This window comes from Xyrauchen texanus, chromosome 37 (genome assembly GCF_025860055.1).
Source record: "Xyrauchen texanus isolate HMW12.3.18 chromosome 37, RBS_HiC_50CHRs, whole genome shotgun sequence".
Lineage (NCBI taxonomy): Eukaryota > Metazoa > Chordata > Actinopteri > Cypriniformes > Catostomidae > Xyrauchen > Xyrauchen texanus.
The window spans coordinates 22,729,370-22,744,514 of record NC_068312.1 but is presented as its reverse complement, the minus strand read 5'-3'; the positions used below and the strand labels follow the sequence as shown (position 1 = coordinate 22,744,514).

The 15,145-nt window shown below is 39.5% G+C and overlaps 1 protein-coding gene across 2 annotated transcripts in view; it reads right to left on the bottom strand.

Moving 5' to 3' along the window:
* Positions 1–4,818: 4,818 nt before the first annotated feature.
* The window catches only part of LOC127630514 (semaphorin-3B-like), a 42,014-nt gene continuing 31,687 nt past the window's right edge, over positions 4,819–15,145 (bottom strand). For both annotated transcript variants that reach the window (XM_052108094.1, XM_052108095.1), the window contains exons 13-18: positions 15,133–15,145; positions 10,354–10,395; positions 10,078–10,235; positions 9,887–9,942; positions 8,164–8,303; positions 4,819–7,943 (exon numbers count right to left, since the gene is read on the bottom strand). The exon at positions 15,133–15,145 is cut by the window's right edge and continues 76 nt beyond it. In XM_052108094.1, the coding sequence (XP_051964054.1) occupies positions 7,461–7,943; positions 8,164–8,303; positions 9,887–9,942; positions 10,078–10,235; positions 10,354–10,395; positions 15,133–15,145 (892 nt within the window). In that variant the 3' untranslated portion in view covers positions 4,819–7,460. The remainder of the gene's footprint in view (positions 7,944–8,163; positions 8,304–9,886; positions 9,943–10,077; positions 10,236–10,353; positions 10,396–15,132) is intronic.

Sequence of the window (15,145 nt, the reverse complement as noted above, 5' to 3'; positions counted from 1 at the left end):
AATGCTCAGTCACTACAGTGGCAACGTAGACATCATAGGATTTTCACTTCGTGCTGTACACCAAGAAGCAAAATTACACCACTTGAACGAATAAAGCTTCCTAGCTGATGGAGCTCTAGCACCCAGAATGGTATCAACCACAGTGGGGGATAACCCATCATTCAAAAGAGTTCCCAGTTGAGGGGCCATTCCCATAACTTCCACAAGTCTGGCCAGGGGTGCCAAATGCTGTCTGAGACAATATGTCTATTCTGACTGGAATCTCCAGAGACATTTCCTCCAGGAGAGAGACCAGCGTCGAAAACCATACATAAGATGGCCAAAACAGCACCAATAACAGAAGCCAACCCTGATCCTCCTTGAACTCTCTGCCGAACTGCGTGCAGATGACAGATTTGTGGGAATGCTTAAAGACGTGCTGTCGGCCACTGAAGCACCAACGAATCGATGCTAGAGGGAAAACCAGAGGGCACAGTGTGACGTGAACAAGTCTACTTCCACTCTGCCTAACCTTCCCCAGATTCATTCCATAATCTGAGGATGTAATGTCCACTTTCCAGTCGCCCTGTCTGGACAGGAGATCTGCCCCCAAATTCAACCAGCTGAGGACATACATAGCTTGTAGTGACAGCACATTTTCCCATGCCCACAGAAGAATGGAACGTGCCATGAGAATGCACTCCTCCCTGGCGATTTATGTATTTACACCGTCCTATCTTTCGACCAGATGTGGACATGGCTACCTGCTGTTGTTGAAGTCCCTTTGTGGAGTTCATCCACACTGAAAATGTCTAGCATGTAACATGCCAAGGGGAATGACAGTGGAAGCCTCATGAGCCCAAAAGCCTGTGAAATGTTCTTGCAGGGAGAACATTGTGAATATCTGAACATTGTGGAATGACACCGGCAGAATGACAAAACACAGAACGGAGACAGACGTGCCTGTATCACCTCTAGAAACAGAGTCTTTTGCCTTGGAAACAGGACACTCTTGTATAGGTTTACACACAGCCCTAGATTACTCAAATGGCTGAGAATTACATTTCAGAGTTAGGCAGCCTCAATCGTCAAGATAATTCAAAACGCGGATGCCCTGAAGCCTCGAGGGCATCAAAGCTGCATACATGCATTTTGTGAAAGCGCTTGGTGCAAGTGCTAGTCCAATCGGAAGGGCGCAAAACTGATACGCTTTGCCCCTGAAAGCGAATCTGAATATGGAAATAAGCATCTATTGTCATAAACCAGTCCCCCGGCTAAACTTGTAACATTATTTGATCTGCATAAGCATTCTGAATTGACATTTTATCAAAGTGGAATTGGAACATCTCAAATATGGGATGCAAGCCACAGTCTTTTTCGGGACCAGAAAATAATGGCTGTAAAAAACACATTATCTCTGAGAAGGGTGAATCTTCTCAGTTGCCCCTTTGTATAAGAGAGAATGAATTTCTGGAATCAAAAACTTGGACTTCCCGAACACAAACATCTGTCGGAACAACCCCTCTGAACACTGGTGGAGTTCACCTGAACTGAATTACATAACTATGCTTTATCTTTCGAAGTACCCAGTTTGAAATGCCCTACAGCTGCTGCCAAGCCGACAGACAGGCAGACAGAGGGATTAATGCATGGCTCTTGCCTGCATCACAAGCTGTAACCACTAGATGGTGCGCTTGGCTTACTTTTGGAGGCTGTCACAGAACCAGTGGCACAGCTGAGGGAAGCCTTTGCTCCTCAATACTGTGGCTGGTTGAAGGGAATTTGATAATGGTTTTGCCTTTATTGTATCTAGGCATAAAAGATGAGTGCCATGAAATGTATCTACAGCAGAAATGCTGACATAATAAACCTTTTTCCTGGTATTTTGAACAGGGTAAAATTGCCAGCCGCAGCTGGAACCAGCTTTCAGAAGAGATCAGATGTGCTCCTACAGTAGTCACATCCAGACTTAAAACACATCTGTTTAGCTGTGCATTTACTGAATGAGCACTGTGCCACTGTGTGTCCGACTGTTTGTACTGTATTTTATTTTATTTTATATTCTAAACTGTTTCAATTATTCTTATTTTTTTTAATTTTTTTTTTATTCTTATTTTAATCTCTTCTATGTAAAGCACTTTGAATTACCATTGTGTATGAAATGTGCTGTATAAATAAACTTGCCTTGCCTTGCCTTGCCTAATGTTTATTTGAGAAAACCACATTGTTTTGGTTTGCCAAAATGTCCCTAGCATTCTCTATAAGATCCTTGGAATCCAATGCCACCATAGACATGGCACCAACGTCTAGCCTAATACGGGGAGAGTGACAGAGAAAACTGAAGATCAGATAGCTGCTCAGCTCACATTTCTTATGCATCCACGCTGGGCACATAGAGTCACATAGCTGTGTGGTGCTGGCAGACATGTGGCCTGCACCAGCAAGTGGCTTGACCGAATTTTCGATGGAGGCAAGCCTTTCATGGAATGTTCATTAAATGGCACTGTGGGCAATCTGAACCCTCCAACATGGCCTCTGCGTGGTGAAACCCCAGACAGGCGACACACATGTCATGGGAATCTTCACCAACAATGAACCATGTGATTGACATACAGTATTTCGATTTTGGATAAACTTCTTGGAATTATATGGGATTATATTTGGATAGATTTGACATTTGGAATTTTGTAGAGACTTCTTGCAATCATCGGGATAGACTTTTTGGAATTTCGGATAGACTTTGGGAGAGTTTATTCTCAAGTAATCCAGGGAGAACTCTCACAGACCTTACCCAGGGAAGGGAGCTCCAAAGATAGAGAGGGAGTCAAAGAAGGTTCCCTGTGACTTTAGCTGAAATCATGAGCACAGCTGTGTAGAAATATATATTCACTCTCACACTGAAATGTTAAGGCTAACAGTGGGCCCAGGCTACCGTTGCATGAATGGAAAAACAGAAGGGGAACATGATCTGTTCTTTTGCAGTCATATTGTCAATGGGCCTCATTACAGGCAATTTAGTACACATTTAAATCCTTACACACATTATCAGCCATTCTCTCTCTCTCTCTGGCCTGTTTCCCACAGTCTGTGTAATAAGATCCTCAAATATAATATTTTCTAAAGCTTAATTAACTCTTAATTAACTAATTTTCATTGTTTGGGTGGATGTGTTTTTCTTTGCCACTTGAACAAACTCATCTTTTTCTGTTCATCTTGTCTCCTGTCCTCAATATCATTGTTTATTTTTTCAGCCTCCTCTCAGAAACTCTCCCACTCTGCTTGGTTTGGTCTGAGAGAGACAGAGAGAGGGAGTGACTCTTACATGGTAAACAGAGCTGCAGTTTAAATAACAGTTACTACAATTGCCACCACTGTCTCAAAAAAAAAAAAAAAAACACACCCCTATGTGCAGCTGTACCTCTGGGTGTAACAAAAGTATGTGCATGTGTTGTCACGCTGGAGATCTGGGTTTGAATCCCACCCCTTGATATACTTTTTCCCATGAATCTACTCATAATATTTCCTATAATAATACTGATAGTAATAAATAAAAGAGATTCCTCACAATGATTTGGTCAGAGTTAAGGTCGGAGAGTTGAGAGGATTTGATCCGGATAAAATGAACCATGGTTTTACTATAGTAATATTGTAGTAAACATCTGTTTTGGTGGAAACTATGTAGTTCTGATGTACTAACCATGATGTTACTACAGTAACATGTTGTTAATAGTAGTTTATAGGAACCATGTTTAATTTTGTGCTTACTAAGATTTTACTAGAAAAATACTATGCTGATACAATGGTTACTGTAATCACCCTTTTATATATAAAAAACAAATCTCTATTTTAGTTTTCTTTATATTAGGGGCCTCTGCTAACACAAGAGCTGCTTAACTTAAAAAAAAATCAGGACCTTTTAAAATGGGTAACCACAACAAGGATAATCTATGAAATACACAAGTAGGACAGCAATTTACCATAAAGAACCACCCCATGTTTAGAATTTAATTTAAACTTGGCCAGTGTTGGTGGCATCGTGGTGAGCATGGCTGCCTTCCATGCAGTTTACCCAGGTTTGATTCTTGGCCAATGCATTGTTTTTGGATCAAGTGGCCATTGTAATAAAAACACAGCTGGGGGGCACACTTCTTCAGAAGCAACGGGTAGTTTTTGAGTCTTGTTATAGTTACCATGGTTATGTTTTCAAAGGGAAAAGGAACAAATGAAAGAATTGATGTGAGTGCAAGAAACCATAGATGAAGAAAGAACAGAGGTGAGAAATCTGTTGACACTGAGACCCTGTTTTCTTAAGTCAACACCTCTAATGAGAGCATTAGGTAAAAGTGCCTAAGGGAGGGTTAATTAAACCTAATTAGCATCATTACAGCTGTCACAGTGTGTGTACACTGTGAAATAGAACATGGGGGAAATATGATCAAACTTGTTTAAAAGTCAGAAGGAAATAAGTGAAAGTTAACGTGTTAAAAGAATGTGTGAATTAAAATGTTGGTATAACGTCGTAGGTAGAACGTTTAAACAGTTATTACCCTTAGCAATTAAATGTATAACTTGATAGCTTATCGTGTGTTAAGTGAACTGTATCTTTTCTCTTGACAATAATAGTGGATGTTCAACGCATAAATTGACAAAATGTATCAATAATAAAGATATATAAGATATATTCACTGTAACCAACTAAACTGTCCACTTTAAATCCTGCACAACAGCATACTCGAGTGGTGATCTCGCACTACTGCAAACAGAGCAAATCACAAATTGCTAATCTCACACTTGGCCTATTAATCTCAAATAAAACAGAGGGAAGAGTGATTGCTGTAGCACTATTTTGAAGTAACTGAATGTTTTATTGTGTTAATCAATTACAGTCTGATGCAACAATCCACAGAGAAAAAAACTCAGGGAGTAATACAGTGTTCATGTCAACTTTGGCCTATAACCTTTGACCAGTCCACAAAATGAAGTCCTAATATTTAATGACACACAGAGTCTCTCACAAACACACAAAGTCTCTCACAAAGAGACATTTACACTTGCTGTTTTCTGACACTCTCAAAATCTGAGAAGCGTCACAAGGTAAAAAGGGAATCAGATGAGTTGGAAAAGCTATTTGGAATCTCTTTTGAATTAGTCTTCCGAGAAAAAACTATTTGGCAAAAAGTGACTTTCAAATGTAGTGTCAGGTTAGGTAGGGAAATGTAGGGAAAGAATTTCAAAATATACACACAAGCATGATCATATTCTCCTCTATCAAAATGGACATTACACAAGTAGGTCATTTGGGCACAAACCACCACAACACATTAGCTTATCGAGTCTTATAAATATACCATGAAAACACCAGATAACCTCGTAGGATAGTTTAAAAAACATATTTTTTTTCAATAAAAAAAGAACGCTCATCAAGACGCCATGCAAAAAATGGAATTAAAAAAAATGGTATAACCATAAGTACAACTTAAACAGATATAAATACTACCACATGTGAATCGACCAGTTCCTTTCAAATAATTATTCTTGTTTAAAAAAGAAGTTTAATCTGTTTATAAAATGAATCAAAATTGATTATTTAACAGTGCCGAATTTTTCTCTTTTCAACTCAGCAGGAACAACCAATACACACAATAACCAGACGAGGGCGCCCTTCACAAAGCTCAAGAGCACCACCACACCAGTGTACTGTACACCTGTGACCTCTCCATGTGCCTTCAGTGCTCAATCCCAAAAAAATGACCACTGTAATCACAGTGACAAATAAAACGCCATGATTACTACAGTTATTGCTACTATTGTAAAATCATGATAAATTAATATATGATCACTTTAAACAGTTTAAAATCTTTATGAATTTTTCTATATTTTTTTTTTTGTTTGTTTGTTTTGTTTTTGATAACAATGGTACCAAGTTTGCAGAGTTTTAATGGATTAGAAATGAATGTAGTAACTATGGGATTTGCTGTAGAGTATAGTAACCACAGTAAATTGGTAGAATTTCATTTTTGGACTATTAGATTCACTTCCACATCCGCATTTGCAACTGGAAAATAAAATAATAATTTGGCATCAAATAATTTTTGAAAACATGCCCTTAGTAACAAATTCAACACAGTTTTTTTTTAAACAATAAAAACAAAACAAAACTTAAATGGACCATTGGTCTGCCTAGACAAAAAATGAGTTATTATATGTTAAATATTTGTCTGAATTGTCATATTGAGAGCTAGAAAGTGGAGATGTTTAATGAACAAGGGTTAGCAATGAACAAGTTAGCGATGAAGTCAAATATAAGATGGGGATTTATAAGATGTTCACAGAATGGTCATTTGTTTAAAACAGAGAATATATCTATAGAATTATAATAATTTATTTGAACATGATAGAGCTGACTAAAAAGCTGTGATACATACAAATACCACTATTTTTGCAGTTTTTGAGAACAGCACTGTAGAGTTTAGACCTCAATGCTTCTAAAAATGTTTCTCTGTAGATTTCCTCCTTTGGTCTCCATGTTACCTATAATGCCCCTGTGCATTTTTCCATATCAGTCTCATATAACACATATCACCACAAATAAAAGAAACCGACTGAAACAAAACTATTCAATAAAATGGAATTCAAAATCAAAATTCACTTTGACAGAAATGTAAAGCTCACTGACCTCTTAATGTTTTCAAGGTATATAATAACTATGGAATGAAAAACATTCACTTAAAAACACTCATATTTACAACTCTACTAGTTCACAAATGCATTTTTTGTGTTTCTTTTTCTTGCATTTCTTTCTGTTTTGCTTTTTAAGGATGAAAGTTTTCATGCAGTGTAAAAAAAAAATGATGATGTTTATCCGGTGCTGGTGAGTCAGAGGTCTGTGTGGTCTCTGGTGTCTCTGCTTCAGGGCCAAAGTGAGAGAGGAATCTAGTCGATCACACGTTGCACAAACAGCCAAACAAAAACATAGTATGCACAAATTTACAGAATGTGCGATTACAACAGACTGTGTTTACCAATTTAGGCAGCGCATGCATGTGTTTGTCTTCATTTTCCAGTTATAGTTCTTCCAGTTATAATCCAAAGGGATTTATTTCCCCCGGAATTCAGGAGTGTGATCCACCGTCTTCTCTGTTAGTATTTAGATGAACTTGAGGAGAATCATCAGGAGTAGACTGCAGCAAACTGACGAGGTAACTGATGGGGCTACAGGCAGAGGCACGAGTGGGATTGGGGTCGTAGGGGCATAAGATTGGGTCTTTAGACAAGAGATGAGGGGAATATATCGAGAATGATAACAAGCAGTGGCTTCGGGAGCAGAATGATGTCAGAAGGGATAATAAAAAGCAGAACAGGTGTGAAAAACCAGTCACTGAATGAGATGCTGTGTGAAAATCTGTCCACATCCAGTGATCTCTCATTTTTGCTTTCTCTGTGTTTCTCAGTCTCGCGTTCACTCAGTCTCTCATCCTTTGCTACTCTCCTGCACTCCGAGGGGCTCTTGGGGCAGGTCTTCCATCATGTGTTCTGCGATTTCGCCCCTTTCTCACTTCCTTCAGGTGCTTCCACTTTTTATGATTCGAGTGCAGTGGATCGAGATCTGGGGGCTCAATGGTTGGATTGGGAGCATTCTTTCCTGATTGGCTGTGCTTACGTGACCAAACTTGTTCGCAGATCTGATCAACCGTGCTCAAGTTTGGGTGATCCACCAACTGCATAAAGTCCCGGTACCATACTTTTTGATTGGTGGGCTGCCCGTGGGTGTGTGTGGGGCTGCGAGGGTTAGGAACGGAAGGGGCGGGGCCAGTCGAAGGCAAAATCTCCAGTGTGATGGCAAGGAGGGTTTGAGTGAATCCATGTTCCATTGCGTGACACTGATACACACCGCTGTCTCTACGCACAACACGTCTTAACAACAGGCCTCGTTCTGTCTGCAAAACACGGTCATCCAGACGAACCTATAAACACAAACACATACACAAAGACGCAATGAATCCATCGACTATTAGTAGTGATTGCACTGATAAGAGAGAGAATGAACTCATTAATATAAACAAAGACACGCAATCATTCCTAATCATGCTGTCTCCATCCTCCGTCTTTCTCATAATAACCACACACACCTGCACCACCCCACCTCTCTCTCCCTGTTCTCAATCTCGGTCTAATCTCTCTCACCTCCTCCCGAGGGTTTTCAGAATGCCTCTGATAGGTCCATGTTATCTCAGCCAGTAGTGATTTGGGTACACATTCCAGGAAAGAGCTGCTTCCATCTACTGCATATAACTTCTTCTCTAGGGCACGCTGTTTCTGATGGTCTGCAGGACACATGGAGAACATTGTTCAAAAATCATTTGTTACAAGTGAAGAGTAATTCCTCTTCCATAATAAAACCTTTAGACAATCTAATAGCTTAGATTAAAAATCAAGAGTTCTTGTTCCTTTAAAGGTGAACTCAGTAACTTTTTGCTTTTGTCATCTTGGACTCACAGTGACACCAAGAGGTGTGTATTCAGCATCATTCAAAATCAATAGTTTTCAGTTATAGATGCCAATGTGGAAATACACAATTCACAGTCAGCCATGCTTAATTTAATCCAGGAGTTAATCAATGCTCATGATTTTATACATATGTTTAAAATACAACTAATTTCTTTACGAGTAAATCTTTTTAAATGTGGAAAAATGACTGACCTTTAAGATGCTGTGCAATTGTATAATGCCTGTGCCACTAGTGTTACCAAAAGAAATAGCAAAAATAATCACTAATTTGTCATTTTAAAATGTAAATGAACAAACTTAGATTATGCAAATGTTACTTGGCTTTGTCCAGCATGTATACATGTTAATCTGACCACAATTGCCGTTGCGCACATGCTCCGAAAGACAGAGGTGATGCACAAAGTGTAGTTAACAGTTCCTTAGCTGATGTCCTTCCTTCAAATATTCCATTACGCATTGTGTTATGTTTACTTTGACAGACAAATGAAGACAGTAGGTTGACGATGCAAAAACCTGCTGTAGTTTGATTATAACTGCACATGATCTCAGACATTTTTTTGTGTTGTTGTTAGAATCAGCCTACCAATAGTTTACATGTTTACATTTACATTAACCAACATGAATTATGGATTTTTGGGTTCCTTGCCACAGTCGCCTTCAGCTTGCTCACAGGGGTTCTAAATGAAATTATTATTTAATTATTATTCTTATTTTATTCGTTTATTTATTTTATTTGGAATGCCCAATTCCCACTACTTTTAGTAGGTCCTGGTGGTGGCGCAGTTACTCAACTCAATCCGGGTGGCGGAGGACAAGTCTCGGTTGCCTCCATTTCTGAGACCATCAATCTGTGCATCTTATCATGTGGCTTGTTGTGCATGACACCGCGGGACACCACATGTGGAGGCTCATGCTACTCTCCGCAATCCATGCACAACTTACCACACACCCCATTGAGAGCGAGAACCACTAATCGCTAACACAAGGAGGTTAACCCATGTGACTCTACCCTCCCTAGCAACCGGGCTAATTTGTTTGCTTAGGAGACCTGGCTGGAGTCACTCAGCACACCCTGGATTTGAACTCGCTACTCCAGGGGTGGTAGTCAGCGTCAATACTCGCTGAGCTACCCAGGCCCCCTTATTATTTAATTATTACATTTTTATACACCATTTACAATCATATTTAATCAACCTACACAATGATCACTCTGAGACTTTATAGATATTACAGAATTTACTGTTACAGCATAATTTTCTGTAAAGATGCTTTGAAATAATGTGTGTGTGGAAAGCGCTATACAAATAAAAGTGACTTGACTTGACAAGTATCAGTATGTAAAGATGGAATAGGAGAATAGGACTCCTTCTAGAGGTTGACAGCAGTATTGCAGTATTACCTCCTGAGCAGAGTGCATTAGGATCACCATTCCTCACATCCTGACGACGGAACCTTCTACAAACACACACGAGTACACAAACAAATGATATGGTAAGAATAATGCAAATAATTTATGTTCAAGTTTGCCTGTGAAATAGATCATACATGAATAAAACAATGTAATGTCAAGTTTGACTGAAGTTAGTATACCTTTTGGTGTTTGGCAGGTAGCGTGTGCATGTGTGTCCGTCCCAGGCACAGTAGGGATCTCTAGCCAGACAGCACTCGGCACATGCTTTACCGTACATACTGCAGCGGTGCAGGGGCACCTGGACAACACCTGTATCTGAGCCAACATATAGCTGTTGCTGTAGAGTTAGAGAGAGAGAGAGAAAATCACATGATTTAGTCATTTGCTTCTTTCATATGCTTCTGTAGTTTTGTTGAAAACAGCTGATACTTTAAAGAAAATAGATTCATTCTCACCCGTTTAGAAGAAATCTGCATACTAATGATAGATGAGGAATCCTGCAGAGAAAAGAGAGATGTGAGTGTGTCTTAAACTAATGATGTGAACTTTCTCTTCCCAATCCCTGAACCTAACCCTCATACAAATCTGCACATTTATATTTTAATAAAGACATTATTTAGTATGTTCATTAAGCAGCTTTCCTCGTGGGAACTGTTGGCTGGTCCCCACATTGTAGGTGATTTCAGGTTCTAATATTTATTGGGGACATTTGGTAACCACAATGACCATTATAATATGCACTTAACAAAATGGTTTATACCAGGGTTTGCAGAAATCTGTGTTCTGAAATGTCACATATTTGAGAATGCCAATTTCCTTATGCCGTTTAAGGGATTAAGAGAAAAAAGTTTTATACACCAAAGTTTCTCTTAGAGAACATGGCTTATGTGGTCATGCAAACCACATGAAAAAAAAAAGCAGCATTCTTAAAGGTTTTTGAGGAGTGTGTATGTGCGTGAACAGACCAGATAACAAATGTCATAGGATGGAGCCCAACAACATGTCAACACAGCGGAAAGAATTATAAATGTCTGGGAGTACAGTGGGAAAAATCACATATCAGAATCAGAATGAGCATTATTGCCTAGTTTTCTCACGTACACAAGTAATTTTTGGGGGTTTGATAGGAGAAACAAGTGCACATAGAAACTTTACAGGGCGACAGAATATAAAACAAGGTAAGAGTATAAATAGACATAAATAATGGGACATATAACATAGAATGGCATATGTACACGTGCAAGTGGTTATTTATGTGCAAGGTAGGGGGTATGTACAGTTATTGAAATAAATATGAGTGAATTTACATATGTACATGAGATATGTATTTACATTATTGCCCTATGGGGAGTCCTGAAGGCAGATTAATTGTTCATGTAGAAAATGGCCTGAGGGTAAAAACTGTTCTTGTGCCTGGATGTCCTGGCCCTCAGTGCTCAGTAGCGCCGGCTAGAGGAAAATAGTTCAAAAGAGGGATTGGGCAGGATGTGTAGGGTCCAGAGTGATTCTACCTGCACTTTTCCTCACTCTGGAGACATACAGGTCTTGGATGCAGGGTAGGGGGGCACCAATAATCCTCTCAGCAGTCCTGACTGTCCGTTATAGTTTTCTTCTGTCTGATTTTGTGGCTTAACTAAACCAGAGAGTTATAGATGTACACAGGACAGACACAATGACGGCCGAGTGGAACTGTGTCAGCAACTCCTGTGGCAGTTTGAACTTCCTCAGCTGGCGAAGAAGTAGCCTTTATCACAATAGAGTATATGTGGGTGTCCCATATCAGGTCCTGAGAGAAGATCAGATATGTTGGTATTTAAGGCTGATCTGAAGTCCACAAATAGGATCATTGCATAAGTCCCACGTCTGTCGATGTGTAGCAGGAATTAATTTAGTCCCATGTTGACAGCATCATCCACAGATCTGTTTGCTCGGTAAAGTAAATTGAAGGTGGTCTTACAGGGGTCCAGTGATGTCCTTCAGGTAAGCAAAAACCAGTCTCTCAAATTACTTCATGACCACAGATGTGAGAGCGACAGGTTGAGTAGCAGGAGGGGGAGGAGGGAGGTTGTTGGAGGTGTAAGTAGGTGTGTGATCAGAGCAGGGGAGGGGTGTGAGACTGGGCTTTTCAAACCTGCAGTAAAACACATTCAGGTCATCAGTCATTTGTTGATTCTCTACAGAGCAAGGGGGTGGTGTCTTGTACTTGGTGATGTCCTTCAGGCCTTTCCACACAGATAAAGGATCGTTGGCTGAAAACAGTTTTTTCAAGTTTTCAGAGTAGCTTCTTTTAGCCTCTCTAATCTCCTTAGTCAATGTGTTTCTGGCCTTGTTGTACAATATTATGTCCCCACTTCTGTAAGCATCCTCTTTGGCACGATGAAGCTGTCTGAGTTTAGCTGAAAACCATGGTTTATCATTATTGATTTATAAAATAGTCCTTGTAGAGTTGCACATATCCTCTCAGAAACTGATATATGATGTCACAGTATCTGTGAAATCATCCAGGTCTATGGCTGCAGCTTCTAAAACACTGCAATCAGTGCATTCAAAGCAGGCTTGTAGATCCAGCTCTGCATCATTGGCCCTTCTCATTAAAGTCCTTAATAAAGGCTTAGCTGATTTTAGTTTCTGCTTGTTGGTCGGGAGGAGATGAACCAGACAGTGATCAAAGTCCTAAAGCTGCACGTGGGACAGAGCGATATGCATTCTTTACAGTGGTCCAGTATATTTCTGTCTCTGGTGGGGCACGTGCTGTGTTGTTTGTATTTGGGCAGTTCACGTGTGAGGTTTGCTTTGTTAAAATCCTCAAGAAAAATGATAAGAGAATCTGGGTGTTGTTGCTCTGTGCCTGTGGCGGGATCAGCCAGCTCTTGCAGTGCTGCATTCACACATGTTTGTGGCGGGATGTAAACACTAACCAGAATGAACAAGGAAAACAAAAGTAGAAAGGCTTACATTTGACGAAGAGCACTTCTAAATTAGGACAGCACATCTTCTTCAACGCTGTTACATATGTACAACAACTTCAGTTGATGTAAATGCATGTCCCACTGCCTCTTGTTTACCATGATGATTTCGCAATGCTATCCGCTCTGAACATCTGGAAGTCCGGCAGATAAAATATCCTGTCCGATATGGCTTAATTCAGCCAGGTTTCCATGAAACACAGAGCAGTATAGTTAGAAAAGTCCTTATTTGTTTGAGTGAGCGGAAGCAATTAATCAGTTTTATTGGTGAGGAAGTGGATATTCGCTAGATGAATACTTGGCAGTGAAGTCCTAAAGCTGCATTGACGGAGCTGGCGCGATTCCCTTGCTTGCGTCTCTTGGAACGCTTGTAGTGCACTGCTACTCCTCCATTTAAGATGTCTAACAAAACGTCAGAATAATGAAACACCGGCAAAAAATGATCAGGCATGATCATTTTCAGCCGAATTTTCAGCAATTTTTCCCTGGTGAAACCGATCGGAAAGAGTGACAAAAACATGACAAACAAGCAAAAGTAACAAAAACGCAAGAGAGCTCCACACCAAAGCAGCCATCCACAGCGCCATCTTGCTTAACCAATATACTGTATACTATAAACTATGCCCATTTTTACACACAAATGTTAATATTGTTCATGTATATGGGCTTGTAAATTGGGGGAATCCCTGAGTTTTATGTACAAGGGAAACCCCACTATTGCCATAGAAAGTTAAGGAAACAAACACAGCAACAACTTGCAGGGAAATTGCATTGCTGTGGAAAAAGCTGCTTACTGACTGAGCCACATGTATACGGGAGTAAAGAGTATGCCGCTTATACATTGCATGTAAACAGGAATACCACTTTCTCGCAATAAGCCACTTTCTGGTGTTTTTCCAGTGTAGGCAAAATCTGACCACACAAACATCTTTACCTGGTCTAAATGAGGACATACCATAGACTTCTTTATATATATATATATATATATATATATATATATATATATATATATATATATATATATATATATATATATATATACATATATATTTAAGCAATATCACATGAGCAAGAGTGCTATATGGCCCTACATGCATGAGGCTGCAGTTCGAGTGCAATAGGTAATCACAGCAGTGCTGATTTAGGGCCATATAGCACACTTGCTCATGTGATATTGTTTATATACAACAGTTAAATGAACAAGTACATTTAAAAAAAAATAGGAAAAACTGAGTACATCATAAAAAATGAATTTGTGCATGGAACTACTTTCTTACACGATGGATCAGAATCTGCCGTTGCTAGTTCAAACCGAATGATGCATCCAAGAAAACATCACTTTAGAACTAGTATCATGGCTTGTGCTGTTTCTGCCAAGTTATTGGATAAACAAGGATGTGTGTGTGTGTTTGTGTGAAAGAGAGAGAGGGGGAGAGAGAGAGAGAGAGAGAGAGAGAGAGAGAGAATGAGCAAGTGCGATCACATGTTGCAACTCCCAAGCAGAGATACTATCAGATTTCTGAAGATTAGCTTTCTCAGTGGAACAATAGCCATCCAAGCGGGGGTATTTCTCCCCTATTTCACGATAGCCGGTGCGCAGGAGTCGTTCGCTATAGAAACCGCAATCACCTTGAGTTTGTGTAATTAATCAGTCTGTTGTGTCTCTCAGCTGTGATGAGCCATAATACTGACATTGTCGTTTAAAGCCGTTTAAAGCTATTTCCTAGCTTTAGTAGTGTAGTAGTAATACAAGCGATCATGTAGTGCTGTTGTATGTAAACACTGACTGATGCTGTCTTCACATCACCAAACTGGCTCATATTACACACAAAAATTATCTTTTGCCACCACCTGCTGGCTAACACATGTAATGTCAAACAATTACATGTAAAGTGACATATACAGTAGCTCTTAACACATCTGCATTGCTCTTAATCTTTAGTTTAGAATGGCACGAACACAAGCGGAGTGATACACACAGTGAAGCATCCAAGTGATGATGCTGTGAGACCATCAGTACTCAAGGAATGTCTCTTGTCCAATCAGATTCAAGGACAGGAACTAACTGTTTTATATATGACCCTGTCATAAACCCTAACTCTACCTCTAAAAGAAAACCTTTTATTTAAATGTTTAGAATAATAATAATAATAAAAAAAAAAAAAAAATTCCATTCAAATAAGGATATCCCACATTTTTCCTGGTGGTATTATCCGATGCAGCTAAACTCTGGGGACAAATTTGTCTCCGAAATATAGCTAACCTCACCTTAAAGACCAGC